Source organism: Oncorhynchus kisutch, linkage group LG22 (assembly GCF_002021735.2).
Source record: "Oncorhynchus kisutch isolate 150728-3 linkage group LG22, Okis_V2, whole genome shotgun sequence".
Lineage (NCBI taxonomy): Eukaryota > Metazoa > Chordata > Actinopteri > Salmoniformes > Salmonidae > Oncorhynchus > Oncorhynchus kisutch.
In genome coordinates, this window is record NC_034195.2 from 41499340 (window position 1) to 41522663 (window position 23324).

Sequence of the window (23324 nt, forward strand, 5' to 3'; positions counted from 1 at the left end):
GAATGCTCCCCGTAGCCAGGTCAGTGCGGCGAGGTGGAATAGCCCGCACTGGGCTGTGCTGGCGAACCGGGGACACCATGCGTAAGGCTGGTGCCATGTACGCCGGCCAGAGGAGACGCACTGGAGACCAGATGCGTAGAGACGGCTTCATGGCACCTGGCTCGATGCCCACTCAAGCCCGGCCGATACGAGGAGCTGGAATGTACCGCACCGGGCTATGCACACGCACTGGGGACACCGTGCGCTCCACCGCATAACACGGTGCCTGCACGGTCCCTCTCGCTCTCCGGTAAGCACGGGGAGTTGGCACAGGTCTCCTACCTGACTTAGCCACACTCCCCGTGTGCCTCCCCCCAATACATTTTTGGGGCTGCCTCTCGGGCTTCCAGCCGCGCTGCCTCCTCATACCGGCGCGCCTCTGCTTTCGCTGCCTCCAGCTCTGCTTTAGGGCGGCGATATTCCCCTGCTTGTGCCCAGGGTCCCTTGCCGTCCAGGAGTCTTGTGTTTTCGGCCGCTGCTGCTGCTGCCCGTTACCACGCTGCTTGGTCCTCTTGTGGTGGGTGTTTCTGTAACAGATATCGTCCTCTTCGTCTGAGGAGGAGTAAGGATCGGACCAAAGTGCAGCGTGGTAAGTGTTCATGATGATTTTTAATTAAAACTCAGAACACTAAACAATAAATGACAACGTGAATTTACAAAACTGAAACAGTAGCGTGTGGCCCAAACAAACACACGGAAACAAACACCCACAAACCAAAAGTGAAACCCAGGCTACCTAAGTATGATTCTCAGAGACAACTAACGACACCTGCCTCTGATTGAGAACCATACTAGGCCGAACACAAAAACCAACATAGAAAAACAGACTGCCCACCCCAACTCATGCCCTGACCATACTAAAACAAAGAATAAAGTAACAGAACTATGGTCAGAACATGACAGACGGTAAGAACAAATTATCCAATTTAGGAAAGTTGTGTTCCTGGTCGAAATGCTGGTGAGTTACCACGTCTCTGATATACAAAAGTTATTTCCGGCTGTATGTAATAATGCAAAGAATGTTTTGGGCTAATAAAGTGATCACATTTTTTTTAAGTTTCAAATTTGCTTTGGAGCCTGAAACAAGGCAGCCATGCCTATTGGCAACATCTTTCCATAGAGCTGCTCAGCTAGAAACAAGTCACACCTCAGCAGAGATGCTCAGCAATTAGGGCTGTCAAACTATTAAAATATATATATATATACTTTCTTTGTTCTCGATTAACTTATCGCCAAGAAAGGTTAGTTGAAAAATGGGTGCCGGAGCTTTCCATTAGCTAATCTGTAACGGGTATGGAGGATCACATATCATGTTACAATTCTGTATAAGTTACAAGCTGCTACTGTTAGAATTGGGTTTGTTAGCTTCAATCTTTTGATCTTTTGACCTCCTGATGTGTTCTAGAGTTGAATCTAGAGGCATTCAGCCATTGCATTCTAAGCATTCTTATTTGGTTCGCTAGCTAGCATAACTAGCTAGCTACTTCTATGCAAATTAAGTATTTGCTGTTATCTAAAGAAACGTATTGGAATGTTTTTATGGATTAACTTTCTGTACGTTTTCCTTCAAATAATTGTTGCTCAAAGTTGTGCGCATAATGGATGTTTTGGCACCACAGTGAGACCTATAGCTGCTGCTACTTCCCAACTAAGCTCATCCCCAGGCTATTGCACACAGTGAATATAATCCTGGGGTATCAATGATTCAAAGTTTGCCTTAGTTGGAGTAACCATAGAATTCAATGGGGGTGACCTACTGAGTAAAGTATTTGTCATTTAATTTTAGCGAATCACACAAGTTGTGGGAGATGATTGGTTGGTATATTAAGGCTATGCCTATGTGCTGGGTGTTTCTCCTGTTCTTTCTGTATTGGCTAACAAAGTTAGACTTTTCAGTCTACCAGACTCTTTGCAGATTTGGGCTGAAGTTTCTGGGAACGAAATGACTTGCCGACCAACAGCGGAGCGCGTTGTGTTGCACTTAAGGTGTCTGTGGGGAAACCCTGATTTGTGGGTGGAGAATGGATGTAATAAATGCGGTACTAAATTGACTCCGTTACATTTTTTTTATAGTTAACTGTAATTAACGTATTAACTTTGACAGCCTTATCAGAATAATACATCATTTACTACCACAGCTACTCCAGCCTCCTTCTACCCTACACAGATGGTTCAAAAAACAATGTTTTCAGAAGAATGTGTTGTTTTTATCTTCATATCAAATGCTGTCTGCTGAGGGCTCATACTGATTTATAATACTGCCATCTAAAAATGCATTAAGTTTCCTATATTTTCCATTTGTGAACATTGGCTACCTACTGTGACAGACCCAGTGCAAGGAATTGCGAATGATACATTGAAGAAAAACAAATCCCACCTTCTATTGTACCTTAAAATAAATAGCTATTTCACGAAAAACAGTGTGTAGACAGTATTGGTGCCTGTAACTTATGATTCTACTTTCAGACTAGCAGTAGATGGTACACAGTGTGACACTTCCAAGTTCATAAGCTCCCTGATTCCCGAATCGGAGCGCAGGACACATAGGCCTCACAACCTTCAAAGCCAGATGAATTTCAGCTTCTACTTAGGATAGCAAATCAATATTTGGGTTTGGCCCACTCAGGATATTGAAAGAGAGTGTTGTATGGAGAGGAGAGCAGTGTTGGTTCGTTGCCAGAGGTAAAGTCCATCTCAGACCCTCTCCTCTGGGACCAAGGAAAGAGCACACTCCTGAGCACACTGTGGAGGAGCAAACACAAATTCTATGCACACAGAAAACGAATACCCACTAATGTCGAGGAGTTGACATGTGCAAAAAGATGAGTGCAGGATAAACAGGCTCTGCAATAATTCATTCATATCGGAGTGAACAGATTAATTAGGAATCAAATTAAATTAATTATCTAAGGAATTTTGATTTAGGGCCTTCCGGTATTGGAGTTCAATAGTTAGTCTGGGCACAGCAGTCTGTACCAGCATAAATTACTAGCTGCAATGCTGAGATGAAAATCAAATGTAATTTGTTTCAGACATAACAGCAATATGCAATCATTGAACTGTTTTGCATTTGTTAACCACTGTGAACCTGCCTTATGTTTTGCAGATGACAGCGTTATCATCAATGTAATATTTTTAGAAACCCTTCTAATATCTAACACATTGAAAAAAGACAGTTAAAACATACAGTATACTACAGTATACAGAATACATACAGTATACTATTAAAATACTATTTAAAATGATCACAACAAAGCAATCTACTTTCAATGCTAAAATCTCCTTTATTTGGTATGCCGGTAAGGAACTTCATCGGATTAGTCTTTTCTCATTCAAGTTGAAAGATAAAAATTTATCGCAACAGCCACAACATGGTGGGAACTCTGCTGTAAGGGATTACACCCAATCCCAATATAGCTACTCCCCCCTCAACTTGGGCTAAAACCAACTTTCACCTGTGGGACCTCTGCCATGAGGTACACCTGAAAGACAGTGGCAACATGAGCCATGAAACTGACACCTGAATGATCTGCTCTACATGTCCACGGGCTCCTCGCTGTTTGGATGAGCCTGATGGCAGACAGCGGGTTTGGGGCTCACCATGACCAGTTTAGGGCTGGTGCTGTTCCATAGCATGACCAGAGGCTGGTCCGGGGAGAAGTAGAGGAAATAAGTCCTGCCCCTGACCAGCCAGAGACACACAGGGAACATGTTGTAGGAGCCAAGACATTTACAATGAATTGGATTTGATAAGAAAAAGTTGTGTCAATGTATCTTGCAAAATATTATGGACGTTACCTGGCCAGCGCTATCTCCTGAGGGTAGGTAAAATATAGGGAAGGTGGGCAGGTACCCTTAGGACTGGCAGCCAATGCACCCCTCTGCCCACACCAGATCCAGAGGCTTTTTTAGCCAGATGGCTGGCTCCTCTCAGGATCGTGGAAGGTGATGAGCTGCCTGGTCTACCTCTATGTGTAGTGGAGTAATATTTATCATATAGCCTAAGCATATATTATACTGTATATACCTCACATGTAACACATCATAAGACTATGTCATTTGTATGTTAACAAAGTCTATTGAACGGAATATCTGACTCCATATGATACTATAGTTAAACCATGTGCAATTATTATGCATTTAGCTGAGTAAGATCTGGGAATGGTCATGAGAAGCGAATATAAAAGTAGGCATTATTTAATATCTTTGTCAAATGAATGGATTCACATACAAGGCATAAAGCTTAAGTTACAAGACAATACTGATATTAACATAGGATCTGTATGCTTAGATAGTATTCACAAAGGCTAACTTACAAGACAAAGCATGAGCTAATCAGACCTACTCAGGCCATGGGCCTTACAACCTTATTCCATGGGCAGGATACAGGAGAAGAGAGAGAACAGACTTTCATTCCATTTATATCAGATATGACATGTTTGTATTCAAAATCAATTGTTGACCAATCCACAGACCAAACCAAAGGTAGCAAAAATAAGCACTGATGCACATCAATCTCCTTGATGAGCTAATATTGTCCCCCTCTTAATTTCCAACGTCAATCTTCTTAGATTTTTAGCTTTTTGCCTTATGGCACTTGAAGAGCCCACAGAAGCCCATGTTTACCGTTTGACTATTAAATCAACACTGAGCTCAGGAAGAGCAAGTTTAAAGTTTTGTCCAGTTCTGTGACATCATCGATGTCATTATGTGAAATATGGTGTAATAGTAAGGACTACCAACCAAGATGATGTGGTACAGATGGTGCAACCAACCTAGGACCAAAATTCAAAATCATGGACCAAGTAACAAACTAGCTAGATTTGCCATCTGAATAGCCACAGAATATGCAATATTAGATTAAAGACAACAGTAATAATGAAAAGTATCTTAAACATGATCCCTGATTTTAAAATGTAATTCCAATTTGTGTTTTATGGTGTGTAAAAAGCAGTTTGACAGTGGCCTAATTTGATTCAATGTACGGTGCCTTCAGAAAGTATTCATACCCCTTGACTTAAAGAGCTTCTCTTTGTTCTACTCCTATTCCCCAAATTGGAGGATTAAACAATATTTCTATTTTTGAGAATGTGGGAATGGTCTGTGGGTATTTAAAGAACAATCCTGTCGAAGTTGAACAATGGTAGTTTTGGAAGTGTACATTTATGTTATTCGTTTTCTAACTGAATATATATTGTTGAATATGAAACTATTTGTGAGAAGATGTAATGTCATTTTGTCCTTCTAAACGAGACACTTGTTTAGTTATAATATTTTAACTAGTCAGTGGCCACACCCCCATGAGCCCAGACATTACATCAGGAGTCATAGGACCGGCCCTAGAACAGAGGGATCTAGCGCTTCTCAGACTTGCTTTCAATGAGAATGACAGATCTATAACTCACATTTCTCTGTGATTTTTATCTGGTGTCCAAAAAGGTGATATGTTGCAGCTTTAATGAAGCCGGTAACTGATGCAGTAAACTCCTCAACATTATCAGATGAACCCTGCAACATATTTAAGTCTGTGCTAGTGAAACAGTCCTGTAGCTTAGCATCCCCTTGCGGTGGCAATATTTGAGGTGTGTTCTTAAAAACATTCGCAAAAGTAGAAAAGGTCTTAACAGTAATGCAGTTGATAATGGCATGGATGTTTTGCTGTTGGATCCAGCCATGACGCACAGTGCTCATGAATCAAGAGATGTCCCTTTTGTGCCAGAGAATCTCATATTTAAAAACTAAATATTGGTTTCCCCCCCATTTTGTTTAAATGTATAAAAAACTAAGCATAGTCTACCCTCCCCTTAATCAAGGTTTGCTGTTCGGCAAACCTAGTGGTTAGAGCGTCGGGCCATAAAACGGATAGGTTGCTAGATCGAATCCCTGAGCTGACCAGGTAAAAATCTGTCGTTTTGCTCCTGAACGAGGCAGTTAACCCACTGTTCCTAGGCCGTCATTGTAAATACGAATTTGTTCTTAACTGACTTGCCTAATTAAATCAATTAAAATACATTTGAACAATATGAGATGGGAGTTCCATGCAATTATGACATCTATCATACCTGGGCAATTATTTTCCATGGGGTCACATTAGAATATATTTTTGCCATCGTGGGCCAGAATCATATTACAGGATTATACATCATATGTATGACTGTGTTGACAGATATATCTACTGTAAATCATGTCCAGATATGCTACTTATTTTACTTTTTAACATGCACAGAAATAAACCACATCTATGTTCTCCTTTTGGTAGATATTTTCATTATTAAACATGCAATTAATTAACCGGAGGAAAAAGTACACTGCATTCAGCACCACGGACAGAACTCTTGTTAACGGGTATGCACAAAAACATGAGAGAGTTCAACATTACATTGAAATGACTCAGTGTGAGGAGTGAAGTCTCTGATGGGCATTGACTAGAGCAGTGAAGTCAGGAATAGTTTCTGACGTTGCTATGCGCAGGATTGCTGGGAGGTGAGAGTCTGTAAGAGATGATCTGTGCCTTAACTTATCTTTCATCACTGAAAATGTCTGTTCACATACATAGGTAGACCCAAACAGTACAAACATCTTCTGAGCATGACTCCTAATCTTTGGAAAGATTTGTTCATCGAGAGATGCATAGAACCTCATCAGTTACATTGTTTTGAATAGTTCTCCAATCACTGCATCAGACTGAAGATCGATAAGCTCAAGATGCAGGTTAATGGGAGCATTATCCATATTGAAGGTGAAAGGAGAGGAAACCAACAGCATGTCATTTTCCAACGCTTTGAAATCCTCAAAACGACGAGAACTCATCGTTCAAAGCACGCAGTAGCGATATATACTTCTCCCGCTGGTCATCTGATAGTAGTGTTGGAAGGTGGGTGAGATTGTTGGCTTCTACTTAGCGGGTCAGGAGGAGTAATTTTCCCTTGAGGGCTTTGACAGGGCTGTACATCTGATGTGCAAAAAGGTCCTTCCCTTGTAGTTAGAAATACAGTTCATTCATGAGGGCCATGATGTCCATGGTGAAGGCAAAATCAGATTTTGCTCTTATTAAAGTTTACCACTTTAGTGACTGTATCCACAACATGGCTCATTTTCAGAACGCATTTACAGAGCACCTCCTGATGAATAATGCAATACAGGAAAAGAATTTTCTGATCTGGGTTCAGCTCAGCTACTTGATCTTGTATCCTTCTAAAAAGGCCATTGTCTTTTCCTGACAAGTTTAGGCACCTATCAGTGGTCACACTATATAACTTTTCAAAACTTAGTCCCAGCTTTGCCACACACTTATTAATCTCCAATAAATATTTCCCTGTGGTTGTGCTCGTCATTGACTGCACTGAAGCAAGCTCCTCTGTAATTTCAAAGTCTGAGGTTATGTTTCGTAAGAATATCAACAACTGTGCCATGTCACGTGCATCACTTCTCTCATCCAGGGCCAAGGAGAAATAGTTGAAATCCTTTACCTTGTCTTTCAACTGTTTTTCATATTCTCTGCGATGTCCTCAACACGCTGTGTCACTGTTGGTCTTGGCAGAAAAACATTTTCAAACCGCTCTTTCTCGTCAGAGCAAAGTATTGCTGCAGAGTCAATTAAACATTATTTAATGAATTCGCCCTCCGCGAATGGCTTGCTATGTTTAGCAATTTTGTGGGACAATACATGGCTAGCTCTTGCAATTTCATTGTTTGCTGAATGCAATTGTTACGGTTTTCTTTTATCTCCTCCTCTGAAGAGGAAGTGTAGCAAGGATCGGACCAAAATGCAGCGTGGTAATTTTGATACATGTTTAATAACGAATAAACACAAACAATACAAAACAAGAAACGTAACGCGGAAACCGAAACAGCCTATTTTTTTGGTTGAAGAAATCATTTATTACATTCAATACCATTCATTCTTTACAACTCATCATTTTCATTCATACTCCAATAATGGTATTTTAATTGAACTAAACAAAAACCCCAAACAAAACCTCAGGGGAGCATCTTCCCTCCCCGTCATCCTACAAAATACCTTTCCCTATCTCCCTGTCCCTAATCTATCGCCTTACAAATCTAAATGACACCCAGCCCTAAACCCCCCTTCCACCTCTCCCGGGCAGCATGCTGCCCCCACTTCCTCTCCTCCCTCTTCATCCTCCACCTCAAATCTCCTTCCACCCTCCTCACTATCCCTTCCACCCCCCAATCTCTCCCTGTCTTCACCATGTTCTGCCTGGCTTCCCACAGCCCTCGTTTAAAGAGACTCATGAGAAGCCAGAGCAGAAACCTGTCCCTATCCATCCCTCTCTCTAACCTGGCCCACGTCAATACAAAATCCCCTCTTACCAAACCTAAAAACACCCGTGCCCTAGCCCATACTACTCCGGCAAAGGCACAGTCCCAAAAGACATGGCGCACAGTCTCCTCCCTGCCACAAGAGGATCTTGGACAGGTGGGGGATTGCGCTAAACTATGCTGGTACATGATGGAACGTACCGGCAAGCACTTGTGGAGGCTCAACCAATTCAGGTCCTTGAGCCTGTTGTTCAGGCCCCGCGCCTGCACTCCCTCCCAGACCACTGCCGAGATGCCCACTACAGGCGCCGGACTCCCTGCCTGTCTGACGTCCTCGTACAGGTGCCTGTGATCTAAACCTACTCGGGCAACTTCAACCTCAGGGTGCGCACGCAGCCACTTGACCGCATGGCCAAAGTGCCACGGCAGCTGTTCCACCCGAGGACCCGTGTTAGACCACACCATTACGCTTCTCGCCTGATACGAGAAGAACACCCGCAGGAGGTAACCGGATGGGTGTATCACTGGATGAGCAAGCTCCGTTAACAAGAAAGAAACAAAAATTGCGTCCAGCTTGAAGGGGAGATGTGGTACCCCCCTACCTCCCTCCCCGATGGGACAGAGCATGCGTGCCCTGGCGACCCACACCCGCAGTTCAATAACACGCTCAAACAAATGCTGCGGAAGGTCATCAAGCAGGACGGGAAGAACTGGGCCCAGCTACTTCCCCACCTAATGTTCTCGGTCTGAGAAGTGCCCCAGTCATCCACCGGGTTTTCCCCTTTCAAACTCCTCTATGGGAGGAGGCCACGTGCCTACTAGACCTTGTCAAGGAGGTGTGGGAAGCCCAGCCGACACCCTTACGCAACATGGAAGAACACAAGGAGACGATGAGGTTGCGGACAGCCATATGGCCAGTGGTAAGAGAACACATGGAGAAGGCCCGACACGCCCAGGTCTACAATCAGGGAACCCCGAGATTTCCAGGTGAGAGACAAGGTGTTGGTCTTAATCCCCACGGCAGAAAGTAAGTTCCTGGCAACATGGTACAGGCCGTACGAGGTGATAGAGAAGCTGGGACCGGTCAATTACCGCGTACGACAGCCGGGGGGGAGAAGGAAACCCCAACAGATTTACCATACGCCAACGGTACCATTGGTGGTCCTGAGCAGTGATGACCTCGCCCCGGCCCAGAAGCAAGTGCTCCGGGAGCTTGTCGATCAGAACATGGCGGTGTTCTCAGAAAAAACGGGCTGCACAACCCTCATTGAACACCACGTCTGCACCCGACCCGGGGAAGCTGTACAAAAGAGGCCATATTGGATCCCTGAGGCCCGAGGGAAGGCCATGAAGCAGGAAGTGGAGACTATGCTGAGGATGGGTGTCCTCGAAGTGTCCCACAGCACATGGTGCAGCCCAAACGTGTTGGTGCCCAAACCGGACCGTAGCGCTTCTGTAATGATTTCTGGGGTGTGAATGACATCAGCTTTTTTGACGCCTACCCCAATTCGAGGGTGGACGAGCTCATCGACCGATTGGGAAAGGCCCAGTACATCAGCACCCTCGACCTGACCAGGATATTGGCAGGTACCGTTGGCAGCCTCCTCCCAGGAGAAGACTGTGTTTTCGATGACTGATGGCTTATATCAGAATCGGGTCCTCCCATTGTCTCCACGGAGCCCCACCCACGTTCTAGTGCCTGATGGACCGAGTCCTCCGACCCCACCAACAGAATGCAGCGGCCCATTTTTGGATGGTATCCACAGCCAACATTGGGAAGAGCACATGACGCGCCTCCAGGCGGGGCTGGACACCCTCAGGCAAGCTGGGTTGACAGCGATCCCAAAGAAATGCAAGCTAGGGTTCAAGGAGGTGGAGTACCTAGAGTATTTGATCAGACAGGGGAACGTCAAGCCCCAGGAGAGGAAGGTCCACGCAGTACCTGACTGGCCCGTTCCACACACCAAGACACAGATCAAGTCCTTCCTGGGACTGGCAGGATACTACAGCTGGTTTATTCCCAACTTTGGGGCTATAGCCTCCCCCTTACTGATCTAACCAGGTCCTGCCTCCCGAAAACAGGGAAATGGACGGGCGAGACCGAAACAGCGTTCAGACGCCTGAAGGAAGCACTGTGCTCTCATCTGATTCTTGTAACTCCAGATTTCCAGGTACAGATGTTGGTCCAGATGGACGCATGGGACTAGGGGCCGTCCTGTCCCAGGACACGATGGGGAGGAGCACCCCATGTACATAAGCAGAAAGCTGATACCTAGAGAAAAAAGTACTCTATTGTCGAGAAAGAGTGCCTAGCGGTGAAGTGGATGCTAGTCACATATGATCTGTTGGGTACCCACTTCACCCTGGTCACAGACCATGCTCTCCTGGTCTGGATGGCCAGGAGAAAGGACACAAACGATTGGGTCACCAGGTGTTTCTTGCTTATCTTTTTCTGTTGTGCACAGGTCAGGGGCGAAGCATGGGAACGTGGATGCCCTATCGAGAAGGGAGACATACGTCGCACTGACAACAGTGCTAAGGAGGGAGGGGGTTTGTGGCAAACAGCAAGTTAGCCACCAGGGGGAGACCTGTCGAGGCCTGGTGACCGACAGTCTACATCACGCCGCGATGTCTCCCTCTGCTGGACATGCCAGGTCTTGACAGGCTCTCTGGCTAGGACTAATTCGGGCTGATTGTGGTCCCATAAAGCTGCCAGAAGGGCAGCACACGGGGTTGGGGACTGGGGGGTAGAGAGTTTACTCCTGTATAGTTGTGCTCAGTACCAGAAATAACGGAGGGAGCTCGGTTTTGTTACCCACAGGATACAGCAAGACTCCAGAAGACGGTATCCCGGAAGAAGTCTCCTGGAGGAGACCCATTCTTTTCATTGTTTGATTTAATAAACACCCTTGAAACCGAGCTAATACAATTGTCTGATCTGTGTAAACGTCTTGACCAAATCCCCTGGTCTGCCACAGCACACACAGATCCCGTACCGGGAAGAAATTAAATCTACTTTCACCCCTGGGTGTGGCTAACGTTAGCCAGTTTTAATAACTACAAAGTCATACATTTATTTTAACTAGATTATAAATAAGTTACTAAGTCTTTGCCCAGGCGTGTTGTTACTTTTTTAAATTGTGCATTATTTAGCAATCTTATCAGCATTTGTGACGTGTATGTCTGTGTGGGTCTGTATGGGTGTGTGCGTGAGTGCTAAGGTGCGGCGAATCAATGTAACAATCTATTTGAGAGACAAGTGCTCAATGTGCAAATGTATTTGTTTTCAATAAACATTGGAGACTAATTATAGTTTACATGTTAAGTCCAAGGCAACCCTGTCTGTTTTGCCCCGTAGTTGCGCACTAGTCAGTTTTGTAGCTAAACAACCAACCTGTCTATAGATTGACATTATTAAAAGATCCATCATCTGCATTCATTTTACTGATATGTGATTACAGATGTACAACTAACTATCCTATGGATTTTAAATGGCCTGCCATTACAGTGGAAGTCGGAGCTCCCCGATGGACACAATGCATTTCAGCACAGTGAAATGACTGCATGATTCAACGTTGTAATATGCTCTGTGTCCTATAGGGAGGTTCCATAGAGAACAGGAAGTCCAAGCATTGCCTGGAGCTTGTCGAGAGCAGTGAAATGGAGTTTGGCTACCAGCTGGCCATACAGAAGTGTTCTGGTCAGAAATGGACAATCACCAACCTACTGTCAACCTACACTCGCCAATGAGGGGATCCTGAGTCCTGCAGGGGAAAGAGTTGCCCATGGTGAACACTGGACCTGTGACTGACAGACATAGTAGCTTTGCTTCTTAAAAATATATATATTTATTGAGGAAGGCAAGAATTGAATTATAAGTATGCAATCTCTTAGACTCAGACATAATTTGATCAATATTAAACAATTCCTGGATTCATAGTGTATGTGGGATTTAAGTGTCAGATTGTCTTTTGTTATGCTGAATTTAGCCTGGCATTGGCTCTAATATACATTATGGAATTTCTGCTACTGTGTAGCATGTGTTTGACAAACCTTTCTTATTCTGGTTTCTTTTGTGTCTCAGGTTTGTTTGTAGACAGATTTTATTATAAGATCAAGTGGTCGGGTTCGAGGAACTTTGTAAGTGTATATGCTGGATATTTATAAAAACCTTCAGTAAAAATGCTGATGAGAAAAATATATATTCTGTGGCTGATTTTCCATCCTGAGTAATTCCTTATGCTCTTGTGAAAGTCAATCAATATGGTCCATCTCAGTTTTGTTTTTGTGAAGACACCTTAATAGTCTATTTGATACAATCATTATTTTTCACAACGCATAAAAATGGAGGTTTTTGCAAAGAATGCAATCATTATTTTCCCCATATCCTGAGAAATACAGGACTTGTTGACAGCAGCAGCTGGGTAATAATGGAGCATGAGTGAAACGTCCAGTAATAATATCCTCTGTATGATGAAACAAATGTCCTTATGTTATCACTGTTATTACCAATATAAGGACACCAATTTCATTTACTTAATGTCCTGTATATTTCAAGTGGGAAATGAATGCTTTCATGTTGGTTTTCATATGTTGCTAATTAAAAGTACTTTGTAGAACGAACTCCTGTTTCACTACACTGCTTGCGTGTCCTACAGAGAAATATATTCTTAAATTATGACTTGGTTCCTGAAGAGGAGTGCAGGAGAGATGTTTTCATCGATTTAACATGTCAGTCCTCATTAGCTTCTAGAAATTGAGTTAAAAGTCATGAAAGATGCACGTGATGGCACTCAAAACGCATCACTCTGTTCATGTTCCTGCTTGTATCTGTCACAGGCAATTTACACTAATTGTTGAAGCAGTGGAGGAAGCACAGCATCCACATACACCACCGGAATTTCTGATAACAAATGTGCTTCTATGGGACAGCACAGCCCTTTACACTCCCTTTACACTCATACAGATTTAGGAACTGATAAACACCTTGATTAGAACACACTGGCTGACAAGTAGCATGCTATACATGAAGTCTGAACTCTGGCTCTGCGCTTCACAGCACTGTATGGGTTTTGACTGACAGCCGTTCTGAACTTGAGCTAATGGGGCAACTTTTGCACGTTTTTTGTTTGAGTGTGGGAAATGGTGTAAAATAAGAGGAATTTATGTATTTTGAAAAATCCCTGGGAACACACTGGTTAAATCAAAGTTTCAATAGCATTACATTGAACCAACGTTGAATTGACGTCTACCCAGTGGGATGAGACATTGAGGATTAGAATAAATACCGCTTTGATGTGATCCAAACATCCGTGATCCCAAACGTGCACTTCACATTTCCATAGCATAAAACTCATGTCATATACTGTGTTTATGATCAGTATATTTGATGTACAGTTACAAGATGACAAGGCGTCACCCTGCGTTGTTCTGAACAGAATGAGTCTTGTCTATTGTAAGGAAAATTTGCCGTGGCACACGCACCTTAATGTTTCAAGTTTTAATGTCATATGCACCAGTACAGTGAAATGCACTCATGATACCTTTCTATGCGCACCAAAATTATGATCAGTTTTGCTGAATTGCATTGTGAAAGCCTACCACTGTAATATTGTATTTTATAACTTAGCTAGTCATGTTTGCAATAAAACAATCTTTCAAATGATGCCCTCCTGACCCCGATTGGATTTATAATGGACCGTTTTTGGATTTCATAAACAGTAATTGTGTGATGGGGTGGATGCAGGGTTGTTTTTCCAACCATAACAATAAGTGTGCTTGCTCTAGTTCCTCAATGGCACAGCCAGGAAAGCTACAAAAAAGCACCTTATAGTTGTCTCTTCTTTGAGTCATAAAAGTGCATTGAAATTACTTAGGAATGGTGTATGCCTAGCCATTTGGAGACACCAGTTAGTCATCTCACACAAACCCTTGCAATTTCTGTTGGTCTTATGTTGCACCTACCCAACATTATCCAGAAATATTCTTAAGTTAGTGAATGTATCCAGAGTATTTTCAGATTTCATTATCAACAAATGTGGTGAAAAGTACAGTAAATGTAAAATGCACATAAAATCAACAGTGTAATGTTTGGATTCAGTCTTGTCAGGTGAACTGTTGTGGCCTCACCCTTTGGTCTAATCATTTTTCCATAATCTAACTATTTATTTTCTATTGCTGGCATGGTTATGCATATGCTTTTCATATTTCTTCTGTAAGAAACATTTCAATTTGTCCTATCCATATATAGGCCATTTTCCATGAGTGTAAAGGGTTAACGGAATGTAAACATCCAAAAAGTAATATTTTATTTCAGTCTTGTCAAACCACTCACGTCACTCATAGAGATGCACTAACAACACGGAGCATTTTTTGAATTTCAGTTATTGCTGAAGTAATGATGATGTGTTTGAATTGCCCTGGCAAAATAAGCAGCTGTCACAGAAGATGGAGCTGAGTAACATCATTTTTGAGGGTGTAAATGGTGGGAGGACACATTGGAAAGTGACAGCTCATTACTACTTGAAGCTCCAAAAGCTGGCACAAGTTGAATGTTTGGAATGGGAGAGAAGTTTTTTTTTCAGTTTAGAAATGGATCTCCAACTATCACAACTAGTAGTATTGAGTATAAGACTTTCGACAATTGAACAACTATCACTGTACTCACAAGACCCCTTATCCTTGACAGTAACTATTGAATAGTAATCCTTACTCCTTAGTCTGAACATCATTGGCGATCTGACTGTTACACAGCTCAGACCCTTTGAGCATGGCCCATTTTACAGTGTTAATGTACCGTGGTAATTGATGAACAAAAACTATTTATTTACTTGTGACGATTAAAAGACTTAAAGGGAACAAGAGTCCTTGACTATGAAAACCTCACATGATGTAGTCTATTAGATTATTTCACTTCACACACCCTGCACTGGGTCCCTAGCAGAAACCATTTTGGGTTCTACATGTTCCTGTTACTATGACTGCAACATTTAAGATTTTATAAGCTTGGAAACCACACTCTATCTCCTTGGTCCCTTTTAAGATGGGTTGCACATCACTACACTGACTGAGCCACTGCAAACCATCCATAAAACATGTTCTTTGAAACTACAGTAACTCCTGTATTTCAGTGATCCTGGTAAGCCTCTGAATGAAATTAACAGAGATGAGATGAGCTGAGAACAGATTGAATTAGTACAATTCACTTGACCCCTGAAATAAAGGAAATCATTAATGTATATAAATACATCTATTTCCCACTGCTAAATAATTCATTGCACAAACATTATTCTCCCGATATCGACCCCAACTATAATTCCTCTCACTGACTCACTTTACCCCACTGACTTTAGAGCTGTGGCTGAGGACCTGTCAGCAACAAGAATGTAGGTTGAAAAGGAACCCCTCCTTCCTTGCTGACCCTGGAGAGAGGTGGGAATTATATGCCTTTTAAGTCATGTAAGAGGATTTCAGGACATTAAAGCCATAATGCATAAAAACATATTCGGAGGGGAGATCTATCTGAGGGCAGACTAATCTAGCTGCTCTGGGTTGGTGCCTCAGTAGGCTATAGTCCACTTTACCAGCTGAGGACGTAACCCTGTACTCCTGACCTTTATTCTCTGCATCACTCAAGGTCCATAGACTGAGACTTCAGCACATGGGTCACAATGTTACCAGTTACCAAACAGCCAAATGATAATTCAATGGCAGATCCTTCAGTACAATACAGGCAACCAAAGTCAAATATAACTATTCACGATCCGTTTTTTATGGACTGAAGCTTCTAAATGGCTGATCCAGTGGCGACCCATCATTCAGGTCAGGTGTTTTGAACCCCACGTTTTTAGCAACAACAAAAAAATCTAATGTTTTAGTTGCCTGTTTTGCACGTTATTTTGGCATTAATACGTGTAGCATATCAGTTTGGAAACAATGTAAAAAATAAAATGAAAATTCATCGAGTTAATAAAGCCGCATACAAACATGGTCTCTTTTTTGCTTTTTTGAGAAAGGAAACTCCAGAATGCAAGTGTTTCAGTCTAGCTCAGTGGTTTCTGTGGTGGGGTAACCAGCGGAAAATACGGAGCATAGCTTTTGGTAATGTTCTCTAGTTGCGCTGTGTTCTGTCACTCATGTGGACACTAAGTCACCGCCAAATCTATGGGTAGAGCTCGAAAATGCAAGCCCCTTGGGTGCTGCCACAGAGTTACATTAGAAGTGCCCATCCAAGAAGCCTCAAGGTCATTGGCCACAGATAAAATTACGTCAAATAACATTATATAAACAGTAGCATTGATAAGACTGATCATGTCAACATCATACTTTCAAAATCTTAGCTAGCAGTCATCATCATGAATCAAGTCGACAACCTACTGGCAAATCCTAAAATGTATCGGTGCTCATCGGCCATTGAACATAAACATTACACAAGTTGGAAATAGCAAATTCAACAATGAGTGGTTTGGAAAGAATCAGTGGCTAACTGAAAAGCAATCATTAGCCTGCTATTCAGTGGAGTGGCTGTGTGGTCCCACGTCTGGGTTTAATTAACCTCTTCGGGCTAGGGGGCACTATTTTCACGTCCGGATGAAAAGCGTGCCCAAAGTAAACTGCCTGCTACTCAGGTCCAGAAGCTATGATATGCATATAATTGGTAGATTTGGATAGAAAACACTCTAAAGTTTCTAAAACTGTTGAAATCATGTCTGTGAGTATAACATAACTTATTTGGCAGGCGAAACCCAGAGGACAAACCATCCAGGAAAGTTTGTTTTTGAGGTAACTGTGTTTTCAATTGGTTTTCTTTTTTTCCCCTTTTTTATTTTTTATTTTCTCCCCAATTTCGTGGTATCCAATTGTTAGTAGTTACTATCTTGTCTCATCGCTACAACTCCCCTATGGGCTCGGGAGAGACGAAGGTCGAAAACCATGCGTCCTCCGAAACACAACCCGCACTGCTTCTTAACACAGCGTGCATCAACCCAGAAGCCAGCCGCACCAATGTGTCGGAGGAAACACCGTGCACCTGGTGACCTGGTTAGCGTGCACTGTGCCCGGCCCGCCACAGGAGTCCCTAGTGCGCGATAAGACAAGGATATTCCTACCTGCCAAACCCTCCCTAACCCGGACGATGCTAGGCCAATTTTGCATCGCCCCATGGACCTCCCGGGCGCGGCCGGCTGCGACTGAGCCTGGGCTCAAACCCAGAGTCTCTGGTGGCACAGCTGCGATGCAGTGCCCTGGACCACTGCGCCACCCGGTAGGCCATCAATTGGGTTTCTATGGGAATCTAGATTTCTGAGGCATCTGGTTGCAGTTCCTATGGCTTCCACTAGATGTCAAGTCTTTAGTAATTGGTGGATGTTTTTCTTCTGAGTAATGAAGAAGTAGCCATTTCCTTTCTGGGTGTCGAGCCTAGTGGACTGTTTTGTTTGCGGCACACGACCTGGGGCTGGCTCCACTTTCATTTTATCCGCTATTGAACACAGTATATTCTGTCTTAAATTTGATAGATTATTTACGTTTTAAAATACCTAAAGTTGGATTAGGAAAGTTGTTTGAAATGTTTGGACCAAGTTTACAGGTAACTTTTTAGATCATTTGTAGTCATGTTGGGCGAGTTGGAACTGGTGTTTTTCTGAATCAAACGCGCCAAATAAAGGGACATTTTGGGGATATAACGACGGAATTTATTGAATAAAAGAACCATTTGTGATGTTTATGGGACATTTTGGAGTACCAACAGAAGAAGATCTTCAAAGGTAAGGCATTAATTATATTGTTATTTCTGAGTTTTGTGTCACACTTGGCAGGTTGAAATATGATTGTCATGTGTTTGTATGATGGGGTGCTGTCCTCAGATAATCGCATGGTTTGCATCGCCGTAAGGCCTTTTTGAAATCTGACATGGTGGCTGGATTAAGAAGAAGTTAAGCTTTAATTTGGTGTATTGCACTTGTGATTTTATGAAAGTTAAATATTTCTAATAATTTAATTTGAATTTTGCGCTCTGCAATTTCACCAGATGTTGTCACCGGATGTTGTCATTTTAAGCTTGGAAAAGAGACCCTTAAAACCTGTTAGGTTCCAGAATGTCTAGCCGTAACAGGTTTTAAGGGTCTCTTTTCCAAGCTTAAAATGATAAACATTCAATATTGGCCATGCTGTCAATCTAGCTTGATTTGTGCCCTGCTCAAAACAACTGTTGAGTCAGAACTGGGAAATCTGACTTCAGAGAGTTCAAGACAACTGGGAACTCGGGGGAAAAAACAAGTTCCAACTAAGTCGAGAACTCAGGCCTCTTTCTAGAGCTACGACCTGAATATCACTGACGTCATCATTATTCGACCTTGTTTTTTTATGAGTTCCCAGTTGTCTTGAAAGCCCCATAAATCCAGAGAATGGCAGACTTTGATGACAAAGTTGGATGACAAAATTTTCCCATGAAGGACCGCCGCGCCACCTTCCTTTTCAAATGAGCACAGAAAACAAGGTGAGTCCAAAAATGTCTTGTACGCTGCTGCATAAATGATGTAATATGCCAGGGAGATATGTATTCTGTAGCTAAGAAAGTAATACTAAGTGTATTTTGTGTAGTAAGCTGTTTTCCCCTCTTAAATTCACCAACTGTTCTGACTTTGTGGTGCGCATGTAGTCTATAACCTGTTTTAGAGAAATTTAATCATTTCTGACTTGGTGTACACTCTAAGAAAGGGAAGATACCTAGTCAGTTGTACAACTGAATGCCTTCAACTGAAATGTGTCTTTTGCATATTTGGCGCCTGAAGAACAGTGGGTTAACTGCCTAGAATGAACTGTTCCTCTGCCAGACAAGGCTCCGTTGATAGCCAGGTGTAGCAGTGGTAAGGTGTTAGGACTGCTGTTGGAACTCTGCTGTTGGGACAGCTTTATGTAGGCCCTAACAGTTTGTGGGCACCGTTTATCACCGTTATTGTGCAATTAATGTATTGTTTAGTGCTGTGTTGTATTATGTAGTGGCTTTGCAGACATGCACCCCCCCCCAAAAAAAAATGTGTTTGCCCCACCAAGATTTACATACTAAAATCACCACTGGGCTGATCAAAGACAAGAAAGGTCAAACAAGTGTCTATAACCATAGCATCTCCTCCCATTAACACTGCTGCATTACAGCTCATCCAATTAACACTCAAAATGAATAAACACAACACAGTCACTGCTAAATACAGCCCAGTGATTTACATGGGCAATGAAGCACTTGGGGACCTTGAAGGAACAGTAATGATGCAGAATGTGGGCCATCTCACGCCTTGCTGCGTTTCGACTGCTGACTAACCATGAGATTTAATTTCAGGGTAAGCTTTGTTACTACTGGGCATGGTCGTATATCAGGGGTATTAAGGCACTGCTGCAGTTCTCGTTTTAATGTCTCATTGATGGGGAAGCTCAGGTGTTGGGGAAAGAAGAGGCCCATAGGGAGCTGATTATCAGACACAAGAGTGTGCTGGGTTGGCAATACTTAAATAACGTGGAATTGGAAATGAAATCCCTGCTTGCAGAGAAAGACTCCTGTTTTAATCATCTCAACCCTATGCAAGGAATCACAATTGTGGCAACATTGTACCTAGGAACTAAATCTGTCTGAGAGTTGATGAGCTTGTTCTCGAGCGTTTCAAACAATAATGAGACTGTAATGCTGTCTAAATGAGAGCCCCTACATTTAATTCAATGCTAAGAAAGTGAACCTCTTAATCCCATTTACTCTTGGTCATGCTCAGTAGCTGTGAAAGGTCATAAAGAGCTAATATTTGATTTTTTAAATTATCACAATGACGATATCGCTTTGGAAGTGTCTCATTCTCATTCAGTTTTTTTATGTAAAACAATTTGGTAAACACTACCGGTAACAAGTTTTAGAACACCTACTCATTCAAGGGCTTTTCTTTATTTGTACTATTTTCTACATTCTAGAATAATAGTGAAGACATCAAAACTATGAAGTAACACATATGGAATCATGTAGTAACCAAAAAGGTATTAAACAAATCATATTCTATATTTGAGATTCTTCAAATAGCCACACTTTGCATTGATGACAGCTTTGCACACTCTTGGCATTCTCTCAACCAGCTTCATGAGGAATGGTTTTCCAACAATCTTGAAGGAGTTCCCTCATGTGCAGAGCACTTGTTGGCTGTTTTTCCTGCGGTCCAACTCATCCCAAACCATCTCAATTGGGTTGAGGTCAAGTGATTGTAGAGGCCAGGTCATCTGATGCAGCACTCCATCACTATCCTTCTTGTTCATGTTCAAATAACCCTTATACAGCCTGGAGGCATGTTGGGTTATTGTCCTGTTGAAAAACAGATGGGATGGTGTGTCGCTACAGAATGCTGTGGTAGACATGCTGGTTAAGTGTGCCTTGAATTCTAAATAAATCACAGACAGTGTCACCAGCAAAGCACCCCTAAACCATCACACCTCCTCCTCCAAGCTTCACGGTGGGAACCACACATACGGAGATCATCCATTCACCTACTCTGCGTCTCACAAACACACGGCGGTTGGAACCAAAAATCTCAAATTTTGACTCATCAGACCAAAGGACAGATTTCCACCGGTCTAATGTCCATTGCTCGTGTTTCTTGGCCCAAGCAAGTCTCTTCATATTATTGGTGTACTTTAGTAGATGTTTCTTTGCAGCAATTCGACCATGAAGGCCTGATTCATGTAGTCTCCTCTGCAACAAATCAAATCAAATCAAATTTTATTTGTCACATACACATGGTTAGCAGATGTTAATGCGAGTGTAGCGAAATGCTTGTGCTTCTAGTTCCGACAATGCAGTAATAACGAACAAGTAATCTAACTAACAATTCCAAAAAACTACTGTCTTATACACAGTGTAAGGGCATAAAGAATATGTACATAAGGATATATGAATGAGTGATGGTACAGAGGAGCATAGGCAAGATACAGTAGATGGTATCGAGTACAGTATATACATATGAGATGAGTATGTAAACAAAGTGGCATAGTTAAAGTGGCTAGTGATACATGTATTACATAAGGATGCAGTCGATGATATAGAGTACAGTATCTACGTATGCATATGAGATGAATAATGTAGGGTAAGTAACATTATATAAGGTAGCATTGTTTAAAGTGGCTAGTGATATATTTACATCATTTCCCATCAATTCCCATTATTAAAGTGGCTGGAGTAGAGTCAGTGTCGTTGACAGTGTGTTGGCAGTAGCCACTCAATGCTAGTGGTGGCTGTTTAACAGTCTGATGGCCTTGAGATAGAAGCTGTTTTTCAGTCTCTCGGTCCCAGCTTTGATGCACCTGTACTGACCTCGCCTTCTGGATGACAGCGGGGTGAACAGGCAGTGGCTCGGGTGGTTGATGTCCTTGATGATCTTTATGGCCTTCCTGTAGCATCGGGTGGTGTAGGTGTCCTGGAGGGCAGGTAGTTTGCCCCCGGTGATGCGTTGTGCAGACCTCACTACCCTCTGGAGAGCCTTACGGTTGAGGGCGGTGCAGTTGCCATACCAGGCGGTGATACAGCCCGCCAGGATGCTCTCGATTGTGCATCTGTAGAAGTTTGTGAGTGCTTTTGGTGACAAGCCGAATTTCTTCAGCCTCCTGAGGTTGAAGAGGCGCTGCTGTGCCTTCCTCACGATGCTGTCTGTGTGAGGGGACCAATTCAGTTTGTCTGTGATGTGTATGCCGAGGAACTTAAAACTTGCTACCCTCTCCACTACTGTTCCATCGATGTGGATGGGGGGGTGTTCCCTCTGCTGTTTCCTGAAGTCCACAATCATCTCCTTAGTTTTGTTGATGTTGGGTGTGAGGTTATTTTCCTGACACCACACTCCGAGGGCCCTCACCTCCTCCCTGTAGGCTGTCTCGTTGTTGTTGGTAATCAAGCCCACTACTGTTGTGTCGTCTGCAAACTTGATGATTGAGTTGGAGGCGTGCATGCCCATGCAGTCATGGGTGAACAGGGACTACAGGAGAGCGCTGAGCACGCACCCTTGTGGGGCACCTGTGTTGAGGGTCAGCGAAGTGGAGATGTTGTTTCCTACCTTCACCACCTGGGGGTGCCATCAGAAAGTCCAGTACCCAATTGCACAAGGAAAGGTTGAGACAGAGGGCCTCCAGGTATTCCTTTTGTCCAGATGGGATAGGGCAGTGTGCAGTATGATGACGATTGCGTCGTCTGTGGACCTGTTGGGGTGGTATGCAAATTGAAGTGGGTCTAGGCTGGCTGGTAAGGTGGAGGTGATATGATCCTTGACTAGTCTCTCAAAGCACTCCATGATGCTCTTGAAGCATGTGGGCACAACAGACTGGGATAGGGAGCAATTGAATATGTCCATAAACACAGCAGCCAGCTGGTCTGCGCATGCTCTGAGGATGCGGCTAGGGATGCCGTCTGGGCCAGCAGCCTTGCGAGGGTTAACAAGTTTCAATGTTTTACTCTGGTCAGCCATGGAGAAAGAGAGGGTGGGGGCACAGTCCTTGTTAGCGGGCTGTGACTGTGCCACTCTATTATCCTCAAAGCGGGCAAAGAAGGTGTTTAGTTTGTCTGGAAGCGTTATGTCGGTGTCCATGACGTGGCTGGTTTTCTTTTTGTAGTCTGTGATTTCCTGTAGACCCTGTCACATACGTCTCGTGTCTGAGCCGTTGAATTGCGACTCCACCTTGTCCCTGTACTGGCATTTCGCTTGTTTGATTGCCTTGCGGAGGGAATAACTACACTGTTTATATTCAGTCATATTCCCAGACCTCTTTCCATGGCTAAATGCAGTGGATCGCGCTTTCAGTTTTGCGCGAATGCCGTCATCCATCCACAGTTTCTGGTTAGGATAGGTTTTAGTAGTCACAGTGGGTACAACATCTCTAATGCACTTCATTATGAACGCACTCATCGAGTCAGCGTATTGGTCGATGTTGTTCTCTGAGGCTGACCAGAACATATTCCAGTCTGCATGATCAAAACAATCTTGAAGCAT

At 43.1% G+C, this 23324-nt stretch overlaps 1 protein-coding gene across 2 annotated transcripts in view; it reads left to right on the forward strand.

Moving 5' to 3' along the window:
• LOC109866834 (polypeptide N-acetylgalactosaminyltransferase 18-like) overlaps window positions 1-12945 on the forward strand; it is an 81491-nt gene extending 68546 nt beyond the window's left edge. For both annotated transcript variants that reach the window (XM_020455691.2, XM_031801955.1), the window contains exon 11: window positions 11923-12945. In XM_020455691.2, coding sequence (XP_020311280.1) covers window positions 11923-12072 — 150 coding nt within the window. In that variant the 3' untranslated portion in view covers window positions 12073-12945. The remainder of the gene's footprint in view (window positions 1-11922) is intronic.
• Window positions 12946-23324: the final 10379 nt, after the last annotated feature.